The sequence below is a fragment of the Girardinichthys multiradiatus genome, chromosome 11 (assembly GCF_021462225.1).
Source record: "Girardinichthys multiradiatus isolate DD_20200921_A chromosome 11, DD_fGirMul_XY1, whole genome shotgun sequence".
Taxonomy (NCBI): domain Eukaryota; kingdom Metazoa; phylum Chordata; class Actinopteri; order Cyprinodontiformes; family Goodeidae; genus Girardinichthys; species Girardinichthys multiradiatus.
The window spans coordinates 1,115,070-1,140,448 of record NC_061804.1 but is presented as its reverse complement, the minus strand read 5'-3'; the positions used below and the strand labels follow the sequence as shown (position 1 = coordinate 1,140,448).

The 25,379-nt window shown below is 42.5% G+C and overlaps 2 protein-coding genes and 1 long non-coding RNA gene across 3 annotated transcripts; 1 reads left to right on the top strand and 2 right to left on the bottom strand.

The window, feature by feature from the left end:
- Positions 1–51: 51 nt before the first annotated feature.
- Positions 52–4,562, bottom strand: med31 (mediator complex subunit 31). Its single transcript, XM_047378993.1, has 4 exons — positions 4,403–4,562; positions 4,015–4,089; positions 1,237–1,333; positions 52–508 (listed from the first exon to the last, which is right to left on the bottom strand). The coding sequence occupies exons 1-4, from the start codon at positions 4,410–4,412 to the stop codon at positions 292–294; spliced, it is 399 nt and encodes a 132-aa protein (XP_047234949.1). The 5' UTR covers positions 4,413–4,562; the 3' UTR covers positions 52–291.
- Positions 4,563–4,572: 10 nt separating this feature from the next.
- Positions 4,573–20,924, top strand: LOC124876330. The gene is made up of 3 exons (XR_007040279.1): positions 4,573–4,710; positions 6,275–6,384; positions 20,454–20,924. It is a non-coding gene; the product is annotated as an uncharacterized LOC124876330 (long non-coding RNA).
- LOC124876327 (solute carrier family 13 member 5-like) lies at positions 7,420–23,386 on the bottom strand. Its single transcript, XM_047378990.1, has 13 exons — positions 22,916–23,386; positions 19,019–19,147; positions 18,801–18,937; positions 18,381–18,616; positions 18,088–18,213; positions 16,839–17,028; positions 16,366–16,488; positions 16,070–16,282; positions 9,350–9,453; positions 9,158–9,279; positions 8,548–8,709; positions 8,290–8,427; positions 7,420–8,209 (listed from the first exon to the last, which is right to left on the bottom strand). Exons 1-13 carry the CDS (start codon positions 23,027–23,029, stop codon positions 8,081–8,083), a joined length of 1,923 nt encoding a protein of 640 aa, XP_047234946.1. The 5' UTR covers positions 23,030–23,386; the 3' UTR covers positions 7,420–8,080.
- Between the last annotated feature and the right edge of the window lie 1,993 nt (positions 23,387–25,379).

Genomic DNA, 25,379 nt, shown 5'->3' with positions numbered 1-25,379 from the left:
ACTGAAGATAAGCTGCTGTTTCCACATCCAAAGAAATTCCTGGAAACAAACTGAATCCAAACATTTTACTACAAAATAAGAAGAAAGCAACAGAAACAGGAAATAAATACAAACAGCTGGCAGGTCTGTTGATGATGTTGTTAAGCAGGACCTTCAAGGTCAGGAAATCAAAAGAAACATTTATGAAAATGGGCATCAGAAAGTTTTGTGGATCCAGCTTCATTCCTGAACTTCAGGAACTTCCCAATGACATGTTTGTCCACAGTGTGGGAAATCTCTGGATAATTTCCTTTACTTGGTGGCAGCGTTCCCATGCGGCGGCGGCGGCTGCTGTGGCGGCTGCTGCTGCTCGGCCAGCGTCTGTTGCAGCCGCGTGCGTTTCCTGGAGTAATGCTGCCAGTGAAGCAGCTGCTGCTCGTCGATGAACTTGGCGCACTGAGCGTTGACCAGCTCCTTCCTGAAGTGTTCGTACTGCAGCAGCTCCAACATGTGGAGGCAGTGAGGATACCTGCAGGAGGAGGAGCAGGAAACCACATCATCACAAACGTCTGGATAAAACCGAGTGATGAAGAAGAAGAGGAAGCAGATTAATTCTGAGAGACCTCCAGAAACACTGGAGAAATGACCACTTTACACTAGAAGATGGTCTGGAGGTTCTGTTTCCAGGGTGGGGTTATGGCCCCCTCCCCCAGCTTAAACACACACTTCCTGTATCCATCAACAAGCTTCTGGGATCATTCTGGATTATATCTCACCGCTCTGCTGGTCAGAACCGGTACCGTCCATTTAAACTGGTTGGTTTCCAGCTCAGACCAACTTTTATTCATATTCCATAAATTTCCAACAAGGTCAAGGTTGGAGCTTGAAGAAGACCATTCCAGACGTTTGAAGGTCCTCTGATTTATCCAGTCCAGAACCAGTTCTGATGTGTCTGGGATCATTGTCCTGCTGAAACAGCCAATTGGGTCAAGTTTCTACCATCTGACCCAAACTGCCTCCTTCAGAACATCTCTGGATTATTGTGTGGATAAGTTCAATGCTCTAAAATCAGTTAGTCTGTTTAAAGAAGAAACTGGAGCTAAAATCTAAAACAACAAACCTGAATGTTTGAACTTCACTAGAATTTGGACACTGTGTGGATCAGAGAAAATCCATCTATTATGACTCCACCGTGGAAACGCAACGGGTCAGGACACAAATCAGATCCCTGTAATAAAGTTCTGCAGCCTGTCTTACTTGAGGAACTTGGCGTATTCCGGTTCCTTCCAGTACAGCAGGTACTTCAGGTAGTTGATGAAGGGTCTATCCCTCAGGTATCCTCTCTGAGCCAAAACTGCAACACAAACACATCACCTGTTTTAGAAGCAGGACGGACCTTGAACTGGGACATGAAGCAGGTTCTGTCTCCTCATGTTCGGATCACTTCACCAGGTTTCCAGCTCATATCCATACTTCCCCACCCATTACAAGCATTCCCTGTTAAAATCATCTAAACATATTCCTAAATATACAGGTCCTTCTCAAAATATTAGCATATTGTGATAAAGTTCATTATTTTCCATAATGTAATGATGAATATTTAACATTCATATATTTTAGATTCATTGCACACTAACTGAAATATTTCAGGTCTTTTATTGTCTTAATACGGATGATTTTGGCAAACAGCTCATGAAAACCCAAAATTCATATCTCACAAAATTAGCATATCATTAAAAGGGTCTCTAAACGAGCTATGAACCTAATCATCTGAATCAACGAGTTAACTCTAAACACCTGCAAAAGATTCCTGAGGCCTTTAAAACTCCCAGCCTGGTTCATCACTCAAACCCCAATCATGGGTAAGACTGCCGACCTGACTGCTGTCCAGAAGGCCACTATTGACACCCTCAAGCAAGAGGGTAAGACACAGAAAGACATTTCTGAACGAATAGGCTGTTCCCAGAGTGCTGTATCAAGGCACCTCAGTGGGAAGTCTGTGGGAAGGAAAAAGTGTGGCAGAAAACGCTGCACAACGAGAAGAGGTGACCGGACCCTGAGGAAGATTGTGGAGAAGGACCGATTCCAGACCTTGGGGGACCTGCGGAAGCAGTGGACTGAGTCTGGAGTAGAAACATCCAGAGCCACCGTACACAGGCATGTGCAGGAAATGGGCTACAGGTGCTGCATTCCCCAGGTCAAGCCACTTTTGAACCAGAAACAGCGGCAGAAGCGCCTGACCTGGGCTACAGAGAAGCAGCGCTGGACAGTTGCTCAGTGGTCCAAAGTACCTTTTTCAGATGAAAGCAAATTCTGCATGTCATTCGGAAATCAAGGTGCCAGAGTCTGGAGGAAGACTGGGGAGAAGGAAATGCCAAAATGCCAGAAGTCCAGTGTCAAGTACCCACAGTCAGTGATGGTCTGGGGTGCCGTGTCAGCTGCTGGTGTTGGTCCACTGTGTTTTATCAAGGGCAGGGTCAATGCAGCTAGCTATCAGGAGATTTTGGAGCACTTCATGCTTCCATCTGCTGAAAAGCTTTATGGAGATGAAGATTTCATTTTTCAGCACGACCTGGCACCTGCTCACAGTGCCAAAACCACTGGTAAATGGTTTACTGACCATGGTATCACTGTGCTCAATTGGCCTGCCAACTCTCCTGACCTGAACCCCATAGAGAATCTGTGGGATATTGTGAAGAGAACGTTGAGAGACTCAAGACCCAACACTCTGGATGAGCTAAAGGCCGCTATCGAAGCATCCTGGGCCTCCATAAGACCTCAGCAGTGCCACAGGCTGATTGCCTCCATGCCACGCCGCATTGAAGCAGTAATTTCTGCCAAAGGATTCCCGACCAAGTATTGAGTGCATAACTGTACATGATTATTTGAAGGTTGACGTTTTTTGTATTAAAAACACTTTTCTTTTATTGGTCGGATGAAATATGCTAATTTTGTGAGATAGGAATTTTGGGTTTTCATGAGCTGTATGCCAAAATCATCCGTATTAAGACAATAAAAGACCTGAAATATTTCAGTTAGTGTGCAATGAATCTAAAATATATGAATGTTAAATTTTCATCATGACATTATGGAAAATAATGAACTTTATCACAATATGCTAATATTTTGAGAAGAACCTGTAGAGCAGATCTTGGTCCAATAGCAGCGTGAAAACCTGCAGACAGGAAACATCATGCTGGAGCCACCTGTCGTTTGGTCCATTCTTCTGGTGCCTGAAGAGGTTTACTACATTTAATATTATTATAATGAAACCTGCTGCTGTGAAAGTTCTGTTCATGGAGCTGAGAAACCTGATGGTTCCTTTCTAGAAACAAGGTTTTAATTGGAAATCAAGCAGGTTATTCGTTATTATTTAAAAGTCATTCAGATCAGAGATTAAAGTCAGTTGATTTTATCGAATCCTTCTTTACCATAAACAAAAGCTTTTACCATAGGTCAGTCTGATGAGATCCAGATGTTTCTATCTGGGATCTGGTTGGAACCAATCCAATACAGAATTCAAACTGAAACTATCACATCCATACCTCAGGTCTCAGCCTCTGTTACCATGGTGATCCATCTTTTACTGGACCTGGCTGTGTTTTATAGGTCCTCTGACAGAGTTGGAGGTGAAGAAGAATCTGTACTAAAGAACCTAACAGAACCAACCAGGGGGCTGAAGCATATGTCTCACAGATGTTTCTCCAAACTGTCCGCATTTTAAAAACTCACTGCAATATGTCAACATTATTTAGAGGAAAAATACTTTTAGAATATTATACCAAGCCAGCATGTTCAGCTGCTGTTATTGTTATGAAGCCTGAGGCTGCTGGTTCTGATCCAGGTCTTGGTTGGTTCTGATCACAATTTCTTGATTATAGGCAAGGTTTTTAATTCTGCTCCAGATAAACTCTTTGGGTTCGACCAACAGCTCTGCTGAGATTTTACTGAAACAGTTTTTAGTGATTTGTGGTTAAAACTGTGAAATGCTCCTTTACTTCACCTCCTCCATCCCAGTTAGAGACTGAAACTCACAGTTCAGGTAGTTCGGGTTGGCCAGACACTGGACGAACTCCAGTTCGGACTGGAACCGGTTCCGAGCCTGCTCCTCTGGAGGACAGAACCGAACAGGATATGATCCAGCAACGAACAGCAGGAACAAACAGAAAATAAACAGTTCAAATGTGTTCCTGTTCTCTTCACCAGACTCCGTTTAAAAAACGAACATTTAAGGCTAATTTCTCTTCATTCAGCATTAAACTCCACCAGTCCAGTAAAAACACGAAATTATAAAACCTCACAGGGTTCATCAACCCCCGGCAGAACATTCTTAACAATAAACATATTCAGTAATGATAAAATGGTCTAAACGTTTGGTTTCTTGGTCTCGTGTTTAGGACGGAAGACAACAAAAATTACTAACCAGTTTCCATGGCAACAGAGATTTTCTGACCGGATTACAGAGTTAAGGTTCTGTAATCTGTATAAACACCAGCTAAAAGAGACTCTACTGTTCAGAGTTGATCTTTGTCGAGGTTGGTTGGCCGCCATCAAACGTTCATCGATATAACTGTCGTATCTCCACGACACACAAGTTTGACTTCAGTTTACGGCTTGTGCAGTTCTTCATCCGACCGCCAGGGGGAGACATTTTGCAGCCTCATTACTGATTCCTGAGAGCTGAACTGGAATGAGAAACTTGAACTAGAAACCACCTGTGTGAGGATACAGGTAAGGACTGAAATTAAGCAGCTTCACCTCATCACCCCAAAGGAACACAAATCCAACATTATACAGTTTGTTACTGATACTGGAACATCTGAGCATCCTTCTTCAAACTAAAACTAATCTCTCCACAATCCACCTGCCTAATTATGTATTTTCCACTTTTGCTGCCAGAACCAAACTGAAAACTAAACTAACTACACTGTCAAGAAATGGATTCTTTTAGACCCCCAAAGGAGCTCTGTAGCATCTGGCATTAAGATGTTTGCAGCAGATACTTTAAGTCCTGGAAGCTGTAAGGTGGGACCTCCGTTGACCGAGATCTGGAGAATTTGGAGGACAAGTCAACACCTCAAGCTGGTTGTTGTGCTCCTCACACTATTCCTGGACAATTTCTGCTCTGTTGCATGGAGTATCATCCACCTGGAGGAGGCCACATATTGCCCCTTAGAGTCCTTACAGAATCCAGTAACCTTGCTGTTCCAAGTCTGTTAGCCATAATAAATCTGGTGCTGGTGATGTATATATATATATTTTTTTAAATAGCTTCAGTTAAACTCCTCAAGAAACCTAATCTGGACCCTCAGCTACTTTAAAACTACTGTGCTCTGGTGTAACCAGGCAACCTAGAAACCAATGTGTCTACCAGCTGCTGATTGCATTAGAAGAAGATGACATTTTTGACAAATGGTGATAAATGATTTTAGTTCTGCTGGGTCTGTTGGTGACCTTGACACTGTAGGTCATACTGTTCCCATTGATTGCTGATGGGACCTTGGGTGTTTGCTCTCCAATGGTTCATCTCCTCATACTGACTGCTCCTATGGTGCACCTCAGGGATCAGAACTCGGACCTGTTCTGCTTTAAAAAGCGTCTTTTGGGTCAGCTTACACAATGTTTCAGGTGTGTTCCTTCTCATTGCTATGCTGATGATACACAGATGTACATATCCCTGAAGCCGGCCAGTCTTAACCAATGCTTAGGAGAGATTAGTAACCAGATGATTTTCAATATTCTTGAGCTAAAACACAGTAAAACAGATGTGTTCAAGTTTGGTCCAAAAGGAATTCCCAACAATCCTGACAAATTACTTGGAGCCACAGTTATGAATATCAAGCCGTCTGGCAAAAATGTAGGTGTCATATTTCATAATCAACTACAATTTGATAAACCAATCACAGCTGTTCAGTCTAGCTACTTTCAGCTTGGAGCTATTGTTAACATAGACCCTCTAGAAACTGTAGTTTATGCCTCTGTGTTTTTCTAAACTACAGAAACTCCCCTTTTTGCTGACTAAACTTTAGCTCGGTGTCTCTTCTACAAATGGTCCAGAACTCAGCTGCAAGATTATTTACCAAGAACCCAAAGAACCCAATCCAAGCTCCCTTTACCTCAGTTCTCATGCACCTTCATTGACTGCCAGTTAAATTCAGGATTCAGCACAGAAATGAATATCCAGGTCTCTAAAGCAACAAATAACCTGCCTTTATGTACATCAGCGAACATCTAACTCCATACAGTCCACCTAGACCACAGGGGTCTTCTGATCGAGGTCTTCTTATTATACCAGGATCCAGACTGAAGATCTCTGTGCTGGACCCAGGCCCATGGAAGCCTGTTGACTGTCTGAAATCCCTGAAGACAACCAAACGCTGTGATTGGATGAAACATCTGTTTCAGGTGAATTTGGTCACATGTTTATTTACAGATCAACATTTCTTCACATGTAAAACTGTTGGTAACAAGATGGTAGAAAACTCTGCACCTTACATATGTACATAATCCAATAACTCTGCTACTGAAATAAAAATCTTCATATTTACCAACACAGAGCAGCTACAGGTCAGAGACTGGAAAGTTATTTTATCTTTAAAAAAGGCAGAAAATCTGTGATTTTCTTCTGTTTAGTGACTAAAAATAAATTTCTCAAAAATGAGCAGAAAATAAAAACAACAGAAATTAATGAGGAAAACTAATTTTGTTCTAAAATTAATTTTGTTCCCAAGATTAGTTCAGATTTTTCCACAGAATGTTGGTTCTGAGCCGCTGGGTTCAGGTTTTTAGGTTTTCATTCAGCAGCTGGTTTGGGATCCTTTAAAATGTCGTCTAAAATGTTTCAGTTTTCTATTTAAACTGGAGAAAGGATTTCTGCAAAGCTAGCGACTCGATACAGATATATGAAATTAACTTTGAATCTAATGATGGTCGAATGATTTGGTTCCATATTTCTGTAAATAAACTGGTTCTGTTTGTTTTGTAAAGGCCTCAGATGACATCGGCTGTGAATCGGTGCTGCAGAAATAAACCGAAGCTCCTCTAGTCAAGTCAAGTTTATTTATGCAGCGCTTTTCAGCAACAAGGCCCTCAAAGTACATGAGGAAAAACATTACAATGATACAGAAAATCAAACACAGAAAAACAAATCAAATGACATTAATAATCATTGGGAGTTTACTGGTAAGAACTGGTTCTGATCCAATCTTTCTAATAGAGGTAATTAGCTCATTAAGTCCTCTGTGGTAAGGAATTCATCCTGTGCTAGAAGAAAAATGATCATATTAATCCTTGAGGTCGCTGGTATGAGGCAGCTGTGGTCCCATCATTCAAATAAGCTGGTTCTCTGGTATAAAACAGTTTTAGTCCAAAGTTTTAAAATAGTAATAATGTTTGGCTTTCACTGGTATGAAATAGTTGTAATAAAATCCTTCTAAGAAATCTAAAATTCTCTGGTCATTGGTGTAAAAACAGCTTTAGTCCAAATTTTCAAATACTACTAATATTTAGCTTTTGCTGGTAATCCTTCTGAGAAATCTGACAATCTATAAAAAGTAATGAAATTAATGATTAATGTTGGTTTATTTACTCTAATGCAGGAGCTCAAATCATTTTATTGGTCACCATGACAACAGCCTTGTTGAAATTAAAGACTTTGGTCACGGGATACAAACATCCCTGAATCTTTCCAGCGTAATCCAACATGTTTGGATCTTCTCACCAGGAAGGGATACACCCCCCTATTGACTGTTGTTGTCCTAAGAGATGTTCTGCCTGTTCTCCAGGGCCTTAAGACTCCAGACGTCTGCAAACATCTCAGACTGGAAACCTGTAGCTCAGCCTTCTTTGGATGTAGCTCACAGACGTTGTTGTTGATGATAAAATGTGAAACCCTGATTGAACAGTTGATGAGTTGATCTTCTTCATGCAGCTTCATGCAGCTTCATGCAGCTGTGGCACAAAGACACACACATTAAAGAAGAAGATGTACCGACTTCTCTGGAACTTTCTGGAATAATTAAAGGTGAAAATAGTTTCAGGAGAACTCTGCTTTCTGGAGGCTCATGACAAGAGATTCCCTGCTGGCAGTAGGTTGTGGGTTCTAAACCGGAGTGGTGATGTTGGCCCAGGAGGGGAAAGAGTCCAGAGAAAACATTACACGCCCCCAGCTGTTGATGGCCAGACTGATGCAGCCGATCCCGATGATGTTCATCACCACACCGGTTTTAGCCTGCAGGGGGCGCAGTGCAACACAAGAGTGACTTATTGTGGATTTTATTTTTCTTTCTCACCTTCTGGAGGAGCACTCACCATGTCGGACACTTTGAGGAAACCGGAAGAGAACGCGATGGCGTTGGGGGGCGTGGCCACCGGCAGCATGAAGGCGAAGGAGGCGCTGAGGGTACAAGGGATCATCACATACAGCGGGTTCAGGCTGATGGACTGGGACTGGGTCAGAACAAACAAAAGTCCGTTCAACTGTTTTATTTTGAAACATATTTACTTTATGCTGATGACAACTAAGTGTTAGAATCATGTTTACATCCATGTGGAAACTGTGACTGTTACCATGGAGGCGAGGATGGGCAGGAAGAGCGTTGCCGTGGCGACGTTGCTAGCGCACTCTGTGAAGGTAGCGATGAGGAGGCAAAGGATGATGGAGATGGCCCATGGAGGGACGGAGTGGAGCGGTGTCATCTGAGCGCCGAGCCAGCGGGAAAGACCAGACTCCTGATGGAAAGACACGGAAACTGTTTGAATCAAACAATGATTTTAAGTGACTTTACTTGTCTTGTCTTAAAGCCTCAGCAGGCCGAACTGATCCTAAACTTCAACTCATCAACTTGTTTCTCTAAAAGTCCAAAAACTAGAACCTTCCAGTGTTTTAAAAAGAGTAAAACAAATGTTTTCCATTCTCTTTATAAATGTTTGATATCAGTAATATCGGCCTGCACTTACTGGCATATTTTACATGAAATAATTGAACATTTTCAACAAAAATAGTTGATTTTCTTTTAGTTCTACTTTACTTTGATATTAAATTTCCTCCCAACGATAAACATTTATTGAAGAAGTAATAAATATATTGAATCCATTTATTCAATAAAAAACAAAATTCTCGGTTTGTTCAAAGAATTTCCTAAAATTGTACGAGCCTGAAAGCAACGTTATGTTTCACCTCGCTGCCTTTAGCCAGAGCGAATCCTCCGCCTAGGAGGAGGACGATGTTCCAGGGCATCTTCTCCTGAGTCACCTGCCAGGTGAGCAGGGGAGGGGCGGGGCCTCGGGACAGTTGGCTCTCTGATTGGAGAAAACCAGCGGTAACTCCCTGTAAAGCCCAGGACACCTCTGCTGTGTGAGTGTGTTTTACCAGAGTCGGAGCGTCTCCAGAACCAGAGGTACCGTGGCGGCTCAGAGGGAAGAACGAATAGCAAAATGGCGACAAACAGCGAGACGGTGGCGTCGGTGACGAACCTGCAGACAAACAAACAGCTTCCTAATAAATCTGCTGCAGCGTTTTACCCGCAGATGGACCCATATCTGCTGTGGTCATACTCCTGAGTTCCTGAACGAAGGTTTCACCACCAACTCTCACTGTTTGCACACACTCAGTTACCCGCATTGCACCAGCCTCTAGGTGGCAGCATCCCTTTTTATCTGACCTCTACAGGTCCTTCTCATAAAATTAGCATATTGTGATAAAGTTCATTATTTTCCATAATGTCATGATGAAAATTTAACATTCATATATTTTAGATTCATTGCACACTAACTGAAATATTTCAGGTCTTTTATTGTCTTAATACGGATGATTTTGGCATACAGCTCATGAAAACCCAAAATTCCTATCTCACAAAATTAGCATATCATTAAAAGGGTCTCTAAACGAGCTATGAACCTAATCATCTGAATCAACAAGTTAACTCTAAACACCTGCAAAAGATTCCTGAGGCCTTTAAAACTCCCAGCCTGGTTCATCACTCAAAACCCCAATCATGGGTAAGACTGTCGACCTGACTGCTGTCCAGAAGGACACTATTGACACCCTCAAGCAAGAGGGTAAGACACAGAAAGACATTTCTGAATGAATAGGCTGTTCCCAGAGTGCTGTATCAAGGCACCTCAGTGGGAAATCTGTGGGAAGGAAAAAGTGTGGCAGAAAACGCTGCACAACGAGAAGAGGTGACCGGACCCTGAGGAAGATTGTGGAGAAGGGCCGATTCCAGACCTTGGGGGACCTGCGGAAGCAGTGGACTGAGTCTGGAGTAGAAACATCCAGAGCCACCGTGCACAGGCGTGTGCAGGAAATGGGCTACAGGTGCCGCATTCCCCAGGTCAAGCCACTTTTGAACCAGAAACAGCGGCAGAAGCGCCTGACCTGGGCTACAGAGAAGCAGCACTGGACTGTTGCTCAGTGGTCCAAAGTACTTTTTTCGGATGAAAGCAAATTCTGCATGTCATTCGGAAATCAAGGTGCCAGAGTCTGGAGGAAGACTGGGGAGAAGGAAATGCCAAAATGCCAGAAGTCCAGTGTCAAGTACCCACAGTCAGTGATGGTCTGGGGTGCCGTGTCAGCTGCTGGTGTTGGTCCACTGTGTTTTATCAAGGGCAGGGTCAATGCAGCTAGCTATCAGGAGATTTTGGAGCACTTCATGCTTCCATCTGCTGAAAAGCTTTATGGAGATGAAGATTTCATTTTTCAGCACGACCTGGCACCTGCTCACAGTGCCAAAACCACTGGTAAATGGTTTACTGACCATGGTATCACTGTGCTCAATTGGCCTGCCAACTCTCCTGACCTGAACCCCATAGAGAATCTGTGGGATATTGTGAAGAGAACGTTGAGAGACTCAAGACCCAACACTCTGGATGAGCTAAAGGCCGCTATCGAAGCATCCTGGGCCTCCATAAGACCTCAGCAGTGCCACAGGCTGATTGCCTCCATGCCACGCCGCATTGAAGCAGTCATTTCTGCCAAAGGATTCCTGACCAAGTATTGAGTGCATAACTGTACACGATTATTTGAAGGTTGACGTTTTTTGTGTTAAAAACACTTTTCTTTTATTGGTCGGATGAAATATGCTAATTTTGTGAGATAGGAATTTTGGGTTTTCATGAGCTGTATGCCAAAATCATCCGTATTAAGACAATAAAAGACCTGAAATATTTCAGTTAGTGTGCAATGAATCTAAAATATATGAATGTTAAATTTTCATCATGACATTATGGAAAATAATTAACTTTATCACAATATGCTAATATTTTGAGAAGGACCTGTACATGGTTTTCAGCTCATCTCAGGACAAAAGCTTCACCCAGCTGGAGAAAGCTGATTCATGCGATGGCTTCTGTAATCAGGAGTCGTCCGGCTTCAAGTCAGATTCTACAAAATATGAACCACCTTTGTTATTGGTGCTGAGGAGGAAGGATGAGGAGAAGGATGAAAAGTGTGAACAATATTTGCAGCACGACTCAAAAATCCACCTCAGGGTTCAGAACCTCTGTGTGATCATCTCATGGTGAACTGTCCACAGATTTCCATTCAAGCTTCATGATCCATTCTGACGGAACCAACAAGGCTTCCCTGCAGACGGATGTGGCCTGGTCAAATTATCCCCAGATAGCCATACTCTGCGGTGTTCTGGTCTGTGCAGAACACCAGTGACCTCCATCCTCTCATATTGGAGATAAGCTCCTGAAATTCCGATGATGTTTGATTTACTACAGCAAAGCTGAAACTGACTGTGGAGATGCAGAAACCTCCAGAAGATCATATTAAGCTTTAGTAGGATGACCTGGCCAGCAGGAGGTGGACCTGTTTTTATACTTGTAGGACCATTAAGAACTGGTTTTTATTTAAAACTTGGACCTGGTACTTAAAGCATCATAATTACTTCCACACATGTTTTTAGGGAAAGGTTTTTATATTCTTTATGTATTTATTTATTATCTGTCCTGTGATGTCTTGTACTGCACTGTGTATGAATGGTAGTGGATGAACTGACTTAGCTTCATGTGGAAGTTTCCACATCTGAAAGTTTATGGAGGTCATGGAGACCACAGAGCGGTCCTAATCCGGTGTGAAGGGGAGCTTTTCTGGCGGTTCTGATGACTGTTGTTGTGTTTTAGAAAATAAAAATGGACATGATTCAGTTTAGCCCTCTAAGCACATGAAGCCGGTGTTTAGAGCTCGAGAGGATTGCATGCTGCAGCTACAGCTCAGCCGTTGATCAGACCCGTTTCAGACCCAAAACGGACTTACCTTAAAACGTAAACATTTGGTCCCGGTCAGGATTCAGAAACAATGTGGTTCAACTGTTTTATGGAAAATATCCTAAAAGCAGTTTCAAGTATCTCATCAGAATCCATCAGAACAGTGCGGCTCAAACTGAACCAGGACCGGATCTGGACTGATCCAAGCTTTCTGGTAATCTTTCAGTGGTTCTCCAGGATTTCTGAAGGTGTGAGCCATTAGCTCTAGTACAGCTGTCCTGTTGTCTCATCAAACCCATTAAGGGGCAAACGTAACATCTTCAACCCCAGAAACGCTGAGAGGTTTAAGAGACTTTATATTTAGTTTTATCACGGTTGATTCCTTCCTTTGGTGCAGTTTCAGTCGGGGGCTGAAACCTTCAGCAAGTCAAGTCAAGGTAAAGAAAAGTAAAGACAGGAAAGAAACTGGCAGAACTTGGACCACTGGGACATCTTGTTTGATCGGTTTAATCAGATGTCTTCTGTCAGATGATGCTGGGTTTTGTCTCTCTGAGCAGAAAAACGAAGCGCCCTGCTGCTGCGGCGTTTCCTCAGCTGAGGGTCACAGCAGGATGTCCGTACAGATTGTGGAGTTAGGCAATCCGACCTGTCTGTTTGTACAATCTGAAGCTCAAAATGTTCTGGTCTGTTGGATCCTGCTGAGTTCTACGGCTGGCCTGTTATGTAAACTGGGATCTGCTCTGATTTACAGGAACTTTCCCAGAAGCTTGAAGTTCTTCTCTGAGTTGCACAATAAAACGTATACTTCAGATTTAAGGTAATCAGGTGTTATGCAGCAACCACACAAGGTTTGGGCTTGAATACTTCCTTCAACTTTGACCCCAGAAAATATGTCATACATGAGTGACTCATTTTTAAATATAAAAATCTGAAAAGTGTGGTCTGTCTCCACCAGCTTTGAATACCTAGAGACGTCTTGTTTGTAAAACATTTAAACTCAGTGAGTTTGGAAGGAGAACATGTGTGAACATCAGTTTTCACATCTTGCCACAGATTTCCCATTGGATTTCGGTCTGGACTTTGACTAGGCCATTCTAACTCATGAATCTGCTTTGATCTAAACCATCCCATTGTATCTTTGGCTGCATGTTTAGAGTGGCTGTCCTGCTGGAAGGTGGACATGGTGTGTTCAGGGCTATGTGCAGTGTTAGGATTGCTCCACACACAGGGATCTGCATGCAGACCAAAGGTAACATGTTGGTCTCTGCTGATCAGATCACCTTCTTCTACATGTATGCTGTGTCTCCTACATGGTGTGTAACAAACTGCAAACAGGACTTCTGGTTTTCTTTCAACTATGTCTTCCTTGTAGCCCTTCTTTATTAAAGACAAGATTTGTGCCGAGTACTATCTCCAACCTGAGCTGCGGATCTTTGCAGCTCCTCCAGAGTTACCATGGGCCTCTTGGCTGCTTCTCTGAATAACGTTCTCCTTGTTTGTCCTGTCAGTCCATGTCTAAAAACAAATGAATGATGCACTTTTCAGATTTGATTGAAAACATAATCTCAAATAATTTCTGTGGGGCTATCTGACAGGAAACGTCGTCTCACGTTACAGAACAAACAGATCCAGTTTTGTTTCAGTCCAATCACAGAGACTGATTCAGTTACAGACATTCCCGTTTGATTCTGGTTATTTCTAAGGAAACCCAGCTGATAGAATCGAGTCACTGAGTTTGCAGCAATCTTCCTCGTGAGCAAGCACGTGGCGACAGTGGAAAGGATGATTTCCTCTTGACATTTCTGCTCTCTGTTGTTTCGCCACATTAAATCCCAACATAATACATTCAGTTTGTGGTTGGAATGAGACAAAATGTGGAAAAGTTCAAGGGGTGTGAATATTTTTGCAGGGAACTCTATATCCAACAATGAGATAAAATAAAAATCACTCTTTCACACTTCTTCAGGGAGTCCTTTAAGATTTCAGAAAGAACAGGGTTGGGCTTTATGACTTCCTGGTTTGGATTTATGTGTAAAATTCTTATTCTCTGTAGCTTTTGCAGATGGTTCTGTTTTTTATCAAGTTCTCTGCAGTTTCCTCCGGTGTTTTTGGGTTTGTTGGACTGTTTGTGGACTTAGTCATGTTTGCATCATGTCCTGCTGCCTCATATTTGACCCTGACCTGAGAAGACACTGTGGGCTTTAAAGCTTCACAACTATTTTCTTCTCTGCCATTTGTCCTCTTTGCTTACTTCAGTGCAGAAGCTCAGACACATCTGAAGAAACCTAGGAAATGAAAGTTCCTCAGAAGTCTAGCTGACTGAGTTTTTCACTTGGATATAGAACAAGCTCTTCCATGTGTGTGAGGTTAGTATATGATGAAAATAGAACAATTTGTTGGACTTTGGCTGTTTGTTTGAATTGATCTCCATGGTGGTGTTTAATGGGTCTCAAAGAATCATCATAACAGGAGGGTTAGGGTTAACCCTCAGGAGTGTTTTTGTTCAGGAAAGTCTCATTTTAAGGTTTTATGTCGGACTCAGAGTCCTAATAAAGTGCATGAAAAGCCCTTTGACCTGAAGCCAGCAGAGCCGTGCTGCTGATCTCAGTTCAGTCAGTCCAACGCCGCGGGGGGAAAGTCGGCTGTTCGGACCTCGGACACGTTTGCTGTGTTTGTTCTTTGCCTCTGGTTCCTGTTTGTTCAGGAGGGTTTTGGCTTGAGGCGAGCTCTGTGTTAAACAGCAGTTTAGGTTAATTTATTCCTCTGACCTTTATTCATATTTTTCACTTATCCAGGTTGAAGAGCACAGGTGAGGAGTGTCTCATTTTTTCCAGACTGGGCTTCTGTTTAAGATAAACTTCTGACTTCTTTCAAATATACTCTGTTCTCTCTCAAATCTTTGTTTCTGTGCTCTGATCTAATGCTTCTTGCATAGATAATTTCTCCTCCTGCTTGCTTCATCTGCTGGGATGCTGGGTTCCCCCCAGGAGGAGATGGAGAGGTAGCGACCCAGAAACTCTAGAACAGGAAAATGTTCAACAGTGGAGAAGTGATGTTTTCGGAACGGTTTCCGTTTTCCAAGAATCTAAACACTAAATGTTCTCATTTCTCCATCCATGTTCCACGGCCCATTGACCACAACCAAATGGACCCTGAGGACTGTGGCCAGGTGTCTGTGATCAGTGATTTCTGCTCTGACTGATCTGAGCTTGTTCCATGGACCTCTGATATACTCATAAGTGGTGTTCATATTCCAGTCTTTACCTCATCGCAGCTCGCTGTGGTGACCATCAACTGTTCTGAGTCAAACTATAGTAACTCCATACTGGAACTACATTTTAGCTGGTGCACATGGTGTAGTCAGACTGTTACACAAAACTACCAACATTTGCTGGTGGAAGAGCAGGGGAAGGAAGAGACTGAAGAATAAAGAGAACGTCACAAGAGCAGTTCTTATGTGTTTGGAAGGAAATGCAGCCACACAAATCTGGGCTACATGCCGATGTCTACAGAGACCCCCTACTGGACCCTTTAGGACATGATGTACATGACATCATCTAGGCTTTTCCTTCGAGTGGACCACAGACTAGGAGGTATGAAGTAGGCTGTGTGGAGATGGTTTATTGATCACATGTAAACAGGATTATGCTAGGTTGTGTTTGCATGGCTGGTTCAGCTTGTAGAATCCCATTCATCTTCCTTCAGAAATAAGCCATGCAGTTCCAGGTAGAACAGGCTCTACACAGACAGACCTTCAGGATTTCAACCCAGGACCCGTTTACTACAAGGCACCATTGCTGCTCCATCATGCAGCCTCTTTTTAAATTCTTTCTGAAAATAAACCATCTTCATTTCACCGGACACAGCAGCTACTCACTCTGCTTTGGTGTTGAAGAGATGGGTGGCCCAGCCATCCATGAAGCGTGGGTCTCTTGTAAACCACAGCACCACCATGAGGAGGAAGAGTGCCAGGACGCTGATCTCACCATAACTCATGGGTCCCATCCGCCTGTGCTCCTCCCTGATCACGTCGTACGCGGCCTTCTCCTTCTGGGACCTGGCCGAGCCACAGCCCCATGTCCTCCTGAAGCTGCAACGGATACAAACAGAAAAGTATTCAGGAGGTGTGCAGCCATGAAGAGCCGCTTGTTACTGTTTTGGGGAGTGACTAACTTGCAGCCAACAAAGAGGAACTGCAGCCAGAACCAGGCCAGTGTCAGCATCAGCACCATAGTGGGGAAGGCGAATGCAAACCATGATGCAAAGTTGATCACGTTGCCGTTCTGAGGAAACAGTCTACAAAGAACACACACAGAAATCAGCCAATCAGTTGCTGAGATGATGAAAACACGTATTGCAGAATCCTGACAGATTTCTGTGGAGTCATTCTCTGTAGCCTAACATTACGGAAGGTTACTGACTGACTAGTGGTGGAAACTGGAACTAGTTATGTGTCTAGCCAGCAGCCAGTAGCTTTAGCAACCAGTGTCACTGGTCCATACAGCCCCCAAACTGGAAACCTGCAGGATGGACTTAAATCTCAGGACTCAGAGCTGCTGTCTCTGAAGTTGGGTTTCACCTGAATTCAGCAGGATTCACAGCTGGGCTAATTTTAATCAGATCTGTGTTAGAGAATAATTTCTTACTGGCTCATTTGTCCAATCAGAACCAAGTTGGGCCCGGTTCCTGTCAAAGTGGCGATGCCTCCAATACTGGCAGCATAGCACACACACAGCAGAAGACCTTTCCTCATTCTCTTCTTCTCCTCTTCCTCATCACTCAGCTCTTCCAGCTGCATCTGAGATCCAGGGTTGCTATTCCCCGCCGTCAGGACCACTGAGCATAAAGATTCCTTCATTTGAGAAGTTCCTCTCTTAGTATGCCTGTACACACAGCTATTGCCAGATGTCAAAATGCAGTAACAAAATCCCAAGAACATCCTTTCTTTTATACGTGTGTCCTCTGACAAAGACAGCATTCATTCAGAAGCTGTTGCCTTCTTGGCTTCCAAGAAGGCAACAGAAGGTAGCAATCTAATGCGCTGAAAGAGTCTCACTTGATTGAATGTAAGGAGTAATTGTAAGGAAAAACGTCACAAATAAACTTGTTTCTGTTTGGGGAGAACATATCAAAATATTTCAAATATTAGTTTCTTCTTTTACTTATCTTCTAGTCTGTGTATAAAAAGGCTTTTTTTTATACCTTCATCTGTATAATCAGTAGTCGGGCAGCTCAAGTTTTTGAGGTTTCTGGATGTGATAATTTTCTTAAAAATACTCTTGATCCAGAAATGGTAGAAAATTATACACCTGATATTTAAAAATGAGATGATTGTTGCTAATCGAATGTGTGACCATTTCCACAGTATTGACCTGTTTGAACATCACAAATCTCCCTCACACAGCAGAGTTACTTGTGGAGTACTACAGGGCTCTGTGTGTGGACCAAGTCTATTGTTATGCTGATGATACTCAGCTATATTTATCCATAAATCCTGATTAATCCAATTAGTTGGGTAGACTACAGCCATCTCTTGAAGATACAAAAACATGGAAAACTTTTAATTTTCTCCTGTTAAACTCAGACAAGACAGAAGTCACTTTTGGATAAAAGTATTTAAAAAGAACCTGGTCAGGATGGCACTGGCTTGGCCTCCAACACTAATGTAAAGAATCTTGGTGTCATCTTTGACAAGGACATATCCTGTTTAACAGAATTTTATTGACCTTGTTAAAACTGTTTATAAAGTACCTTGTCTTTGATGAAATGACTTGTTTGGAATTAGATTTTGTTGCTTTGGTTATAGAGAACATATTAACATTATAATGCAGCAGTGAAGAGAACCATCCTAGTCATGACCCTGGTGCCTATTTACTCAAACCTAATTAAACTCACCTGGACTGCTGATGTCTGATGGAGGCTTGTCCTGTGGGGTCGGTTTGATCACCTCCTGATTGGCTGTTGGATTTCCGGGGTCAAAGACTTCTTCTGATTTACTGGGATTAATTGTTGGGTTCAGATCTAGAAATGTATTGTTTTAAAATCACATCAGTTGCAAGATACACTGATTTGTGAATCCAGGGGATGGGTCATGGGTACAATTTGAGGTCCCATAATTAGCTCGATGGACATTCCTGAAAACTCTGCCCCTTAACCTCATAGAGACTCTGCAGTCGACTATATGGTACCTTTGTTTGGGTTGACGCTTTGCTCGATAGTGATGGTTTCCTGCTGAGGCTCCTGCTGCACAGCCACAGTCTTGCTGTGGACCTTGACCAGCTCCATGGCAAAACTGACCTTCTCACTGTTGCCATGGAGCTGGTGAATGACGGCCTGTGCGATGGGCACCATCATGGCGGTGGTGGCGGTGTTGCTGATCCACATTGATAGGAAGGCTGTCACTCCCATGAACCCCAGCATCAGTCTAAGGATGAAGGAAAATGGGTTTTATCCACTGACAAACAATAATCATGTTTGGGTTCTAAGCTTTAGAAGCGAGTCGCTGCATCTCTGTGAATCAGAGTCGAACTCGCTACCATCAACCATCAAACAGGTGACCTTTGATCTATAAGCCATTCCACAGAAACCGCTGGGTTTAGGTGACTCACAGGGCAGGTTGAACTCCAACCAACAGCAGAACTCTGAGTGCAATCCGTTTGTGGAGGTTCCAGTGCTCCACGGCCACGGCCACCATTAGCCCCCCAACAAACAGCATGTTGGTGTCCTTCAGGTACTGCATGCACACCTGAGTTCACATTATACAGGTGAGACTAAAAGAAAACTGGCACTGCAGTGATTCAGGTTTAGTGTGTGCGTCCATCCTTACGTCTTTGGACTCCATGATGCCGAGCGCTGGGAACAGGACGGTTGGCAGGAGCGCCGTCACTGCCAGCGGTAAAACCTCTGTGCACCAGTAAACCGCCATGAGGGTGATAACGTAAGCACAGGCTGCCTCCTGCAACACCAAGGCAGTCAGAACCAGATCCAGTTTATTTACAGCAACATAAAGGCCATTCAGTCCAATCCTACTGACAGATTCCAAGTCAATACATACAGTACTGTGCAAAAGTTTTAGGCAGGTGTGAAAAAATGCTATAAACAAAGAATACTTTCAGAAATATAAATGATGATTGTTTATTTTTATCAATTAATAAAATGCTAAGTGAGTGAACCCAAACATAAAGCCAAAGTCATGAAGAACTATCTTCAGTGTAAAGAAGAACAAGACTTACTGGAAGTGATGGTCTGGCCCCACAGAGCCCTGATCTCAACATCATGGAGTGTTTCTGGGATTACATGAAGAGACAGAAGGATGTGAGAAAGTCTACATCCATAGAAGATCTATGGTTAGTTCTCCAAGATGGTTGGAACAACCTACTAGCTGAGTTCCTTTAAACACTTTGTGTAAGTGGACCTAGAAGAACTGATGCTGTTTTAAAGGCAAAGGGTGATCACACCAAATATTGATTTGATTTAGATTTCTCTGTTGTTCATTCATTGCATTTTGTTGATTGATGAAAATAAATGATTAAAACTTCAATTTTTAAAAGCATTCTTTGTTTACAGCATTTTTTCACACCTGCCAAAAACTTTTGCACAGTACTGTACATCCCAGTTTGATCCTAGTTTTCTAACAATGCAGACAAGTTCAGTTTATTATTCAACTTAGTAAAAAAAGTTAGTCTGGAAGGAAACCCAGCAGACTGCATCCAGTCAGTGACATTCAGCATTCACTCTTCCTGAGCATGCAGGCAGCATCTCATTTTAGTCCATCAAGCTAATCCTGATGTTTACAGCACTAAGGTTTTTAGTTGTGATTTATCCTTTTCAAATTGGTTCCCACAGTTTGTGCTCATATTCCTGCACAATCTTCCGAATAAAATCCCTGAAAACAACAGAAGGGTTTCTGTCCACTGAAGAAATTTTTGGGAATATATCAGAATCAGAATCAGCTTTATTGCCAAGTTCGTACAAACAAACAAGGAATTTGACTCCAGTACACTTTGCTCTTTGGTTCTGTTTTTGCATTACAGAATATACATATTTACAATTTACAATTTACAATTTACAATATACACATATCTAATAAAAAGGTGCATTTGCAACATCTGTATGCTGATGTTGCAAATGCATCAGCATACATTCAGTCTGGCTGTTTAGATTTCAGTTTTTACTAATCAAGTTTAATGCATTTGCTTAATCTCGTGAGGCAGACATTAAGCCTGAATGGTGCAGTTGATATTTTCCCTCCCTTTGTTTAGAGATGCACGGTTTCAGTCGGAAACATGTGGGAAAGACGTGCATGATGATGAGATGAAATGAGGCGTGAAACCTTGGAGCTGTGGAGAGGCCATTCAGCTGCCGACTGTGTCCAAACAAACCTTCACTGTTTTTATGAACCTTCTCTCACACAAAGGAACCTGCACAGAGCTACATCTGCAGAGAGGAGCAGCAGGAGGTCCGGGTTTCTGGGAAAGGTTCTTGAAGCATCCAAGGAATTAAACCTTTTCTGGAACCAAAACACTCGAAGGTTATAGACAGAAAAACACGTTTAATTTCTAACAAAGCTAATCAGTTAATAAATCTGAGATCTAGAAAAAGTTAGGTGGTACAGGACCCGCTCAGAACCAACTATCCTGGATCCGCCCACCGTAAACATGTAGCTAAAACAAAGCTGCGCTGCTTCCATAGCTGGATTTAAATGTTTCCTTCAATAAACCTGAGTTGCTTTACCCAGTTCATCTGTTTTTTATGTTCATCATCTCCACATCAATGATCTAAACTGGTCGTCTCTGGTTAAACGTGACACTTTGCCGTCTCGTTGGACCTAAACTCCTCCCTCCTTAACCGTCAGCGGTGGTCCACCTCCGTCGGACTTTAAAGGTCCAATGTGCCTCAGTTACTGACGTCTAGGGGTCATGCTGGAAATCTTCACGTAGTTTCTTTCCTGAGTAACGAATCATTCACCGTTATTTCTCGAACACTCCCATGAAAGACCTGATGATCCATCTCCTTCTCTGCCCATTAAATTGTCATATGGTCCTCCACCTTCCTTAATAACAAGCAGGAAAATCTCTGAGTGAACTGATCTGATGCTAACCTGTAATAAGACGAAATGTCAGAAATTCCTAATATTAGGACAGACATCAGAGAGATATGAGATACTTCCCAACAGCAGCAAACACAAAACAATGAAAATCTTTCTGTTAGTTTAATTCTCGTTGACCCAAACCTAGTTAGGTTCTCATCTGGAGCTGAAGAGGAGAAGGGTTCAGTAGATCAAGGGCTGTTTTCCTCTGCTTCTCTGGGATTTTGTTTCTGTTTTTTCCCAGAAACCATCTTCTCGGTATCTCGTGACCTTTTCAACTAATTTCTAAGCGTCTGTCAATCAGTGACTGGAAGATGTGAATGAAAGTTACTGTTCAAACAAGAAGTTGCTGCACATCAACACAGGTTACTGATCCATGAAAAGCCTTCACAGGTCTGGTGTCTCTTGCATGTGGTCAGTCCCAGAGACCCGACAATCAGGAGGGAAAAATTGATTTTCATCGTCATGAAATATCGCTTCCTTCAGCAGTTCATGACAAACGGTTGAACACGGCTCCTCCAACATGTCCCAGTTTACAGACACAAACCTTTGCTCAGACACGTCTTCTCTGCAGAACTTCTCCACTGGACCCTTTCAGATGTTTGGATCATAAAAGTGATCCGAGGTCAGAAACAGGTTTGTATTAATCCAAAACACTGCAAAGTAAACTGGTTACATGGACTGGTTCTGGTGTTCTGTACGGTGCTGTGGTAGTTATAATCATTATCTATTTAAACTGGTTAATGGCTGGTCGACGATGTTAACTGGTAGGATAAACCAGTTAATGGAGGTTATACTGTGTGTTCTGGTTAAATCTTAAACCATTAATTCAAACAGGTTAGAGGAGGTCCTGGTGACTTGTACTGGTTGGCAATGTAAACTGGTAATGGTAATCTGGCAGTTTTCATTGCTCAGAACATAAGTTAACTAAACTATGGAGGATACAGTAACATCTAATCAAACTGGTCCTGATTATTTAAACGGTCAGTGTACTGGTTTGTTAAAGCTCATGTGGTAGATGATAGATGGCTTAGAATAAACCACAGCTAGTTTCTGTCCTGGTTAATTAAATGGGTTGGTCAACGGGTTAACTAAAAACATCAGTGTAGCTGTTCACCAACTTGGTCAGTATACATCTAATTTTAAAGTGGGTAATTAAACTGGTCAGGTTAATAAATGGACTGGTCTACCAGTCATCTAACTAGTCATTTTAATAGTTGACTAGACTGGTAAGTATACCAGTTTGTTAAACTGTCAGTACAGGCTAACTGAAAGCATACGTTTACTGGTTTTTCTCTTTTGTATAAATTGAACTAAACTGGTCAGTGCACTGGTTAGTTAACAGTTTAGTGTACCATTTTACTAAACCAGTTAGTTTAGTGGTAAGTTAGACAGTTTATTGTCCAGCTAAACTGGTCAGTGTATTTGATTAATGAAACTGGTCAGATTGGTGGTTAAATACACAATATGTAATGAAATTAAACTAGTCATTATAGCAGCTAATTAAACTGGTTAGTGCAACGTTTGCTTATACTGACCAGTACTGGTCTGATTATACTGGTCAGTGTAGTGGTAAATGAATCTCTTCACTGGTTGGTTAGTTAAACTGGTTTGTGCAGAGGTGTCTGGTCTCACCGGGGTGCTGAGTGCGAGCGGCAGCAGGACCAACGGGCTGCAGACGAGGACGACGAGTCCCTTCAACCTCCAGACCTGCTGGAGCATTCTGACCCGCAGAGGAAGAACCGACATGGTGGCAGCGTGGAAGAAGTGAGGAAGATGATGATGATGAGTGAATCTAAACGATCCTGAAGGTAGCAGAGCGACTCCTGCCTCAGCTTGCTCCAACACATTTGTGATGCATTTTAAAGCCGACACTAAATATTAACTTTATGTGTGTAAGCACACACACACACACACACACACACTGTGCCCCTGAAGGCTTTATCTACACGCTCAGCAGAACAAACACAGAAGTGGAAACCAGATCTGTTTGCGTCATGATTTATCTTCCTGCATAGATTGGCTCATCTGCTGCTCTTCACCTTAAAGTCCAGCCTGTTCAGCAGCTTCAGCTGGTGGATCCAAGCTGCTGCTTGAAACCAATGGAAAACGATTCCTGCAGAGAAATTCTGCTGTGTATTTCAGAGGGAGGGTGGTGCTTTAGCATCAGATATCTCATTAAGAGTCTGAACAGAACAGCTGGAAATGAACTGGTTGTTTTTATGCAACTGGATGATTTATTGTTCTCAGAGGTTCTTTTATCAAATCTACAGTAAAAACAGTAAAAAGTCTCAGTTCAAATCACCTGCAGCTTCCTCTGGGTTAGTTCAGCCTGGAAAAGCTTTGATAGTGTGATGTTGCATCTGAAGTATGGCGTTTAGTAAGGTACTGTTGTGTAGATATGTGTAGTCAGTACCTTACCTGGACTGGAAAGCAGCAGATGTCTTTGTTTTGTTGCCTTTGGCTAAATCATCATAGCCAAAAAGATCCAGGAAAACATGTAAATTATTACAGTTAACATATTAACTCTAAACAGCACTTACACCAAGGAAGGCTCATATTTTATAAAAAATGTAGAGATCTGAGAAACACGTTTGGAGGATTAATCAGCTCCTCTCATGTGTTTCAATTAAAGCAAATAAACTGTTACTATATTTAACATCTCTTATTAAATCTGGGCTTTACCTTTTCTACATCTTTAAAGCTCTTCTAGTGTTTGCCCTGAAGTTACCTTTTATTAGCGGTTCTCTGCTCATATCCTCGCTCTTCTCTGACAGTTTCTTCTGTCCTCCTGCTGGGTTTCAACCAGGATGGAGCCTCTCTTAGCGGCTCAGTCTGACAAAGACCTTTTGTCTTCTGATTCCTGAGCCAAAGAGTCGATGATGATGTAAAAATCCTAAAATTGCCTGGGGTTTTACTTTGTGTCTTTTGCCTGCTGCTTACTCCGTTTAGCCTCTAGATGGCGCCAGAGCTGCCGGTGCCAGAGGGCGACAGGTGCAACCTGTTAACCGTTCATCAGGAGGGGCTTAATGAGGCTGGGCTATGGGGTAAAAACGCTGTCAAAAACAATGTGTATGTAAAGACTTAGTGTCCCGTAATCTCAGGCTCAGAATATAGTGGGTGGAGTTATACAATGATGTACAGTAGGTGGCGCTATGCACCTCTGAGTTTGTTGCGAACCGCCAGCAGAAGAAGAAGCAGCAGCACTAGCGTCAAGATGACGGACCAAGAAACTACGGTACAAAGCCAGGTAATGTTAAAAAGTTTATATATGTCTTAATGTCGTTAATATATGCTCTTGGTCCGTCATCTTGGCGCTAGTGCTGCTTCTTCTTCTTCTGCTGGCGGTACGCAACAAACTCAGAGGTGCATAGCGCCACCTACTGTACATCATTCTATAACTCCACCCACTATATTCTATGTTTTAGTTTTGTATTTCATAAAAATAAGAACAATGCTTTATTTATAATACTCTTGGTTTCCTCCCTATCCCCCCTCTGTTCCTAATATTCCTTTTAGACTGAATTATCTCCCATTCCGGCGCTACGTTTACTGGCGGTAAGGAGTGTGACGGCGCATGCGCGACACAAATCGACTAACTGTGCTCCACTAACCAGCCTGAGATCACGTGACACCAAGTCTCTGATATAAATTCGTATTCTCAAAGAAAATAAATCGTATTCATAAACTGTTATAGCATATTGTATTCATAAAGAATAACAACTGTAAACTTAAACTTTGTGTTTGTAATTTCTTGAAGCTGTAACATTTTATTTTGTATTCTTATAGAGAAAATATACAAAACCTCTTTTGGATTTTACGTATGCACAACTATTGACTAATATGCACACATTTCCATCTTTATATACACATTGTTTTTGACAGCGTTCTTACCCCATACAGGGCAGCCAGCACTTCAGTGCCTGAGTGTTTTGCCAATGTGGTAACTCCCTACCAGCCAAGCTACCGACTTTCTCTATCTCCTGAGGTGTTCTCTGGCTTCTTGTTTTGCTCCTTCCCAGGTTATTTTCTAGCCTTGGCTCCAGTTCCTGTGAACGTACCAAACCAAGTGCAACAAAACCTAAAAACCTTCCGGATC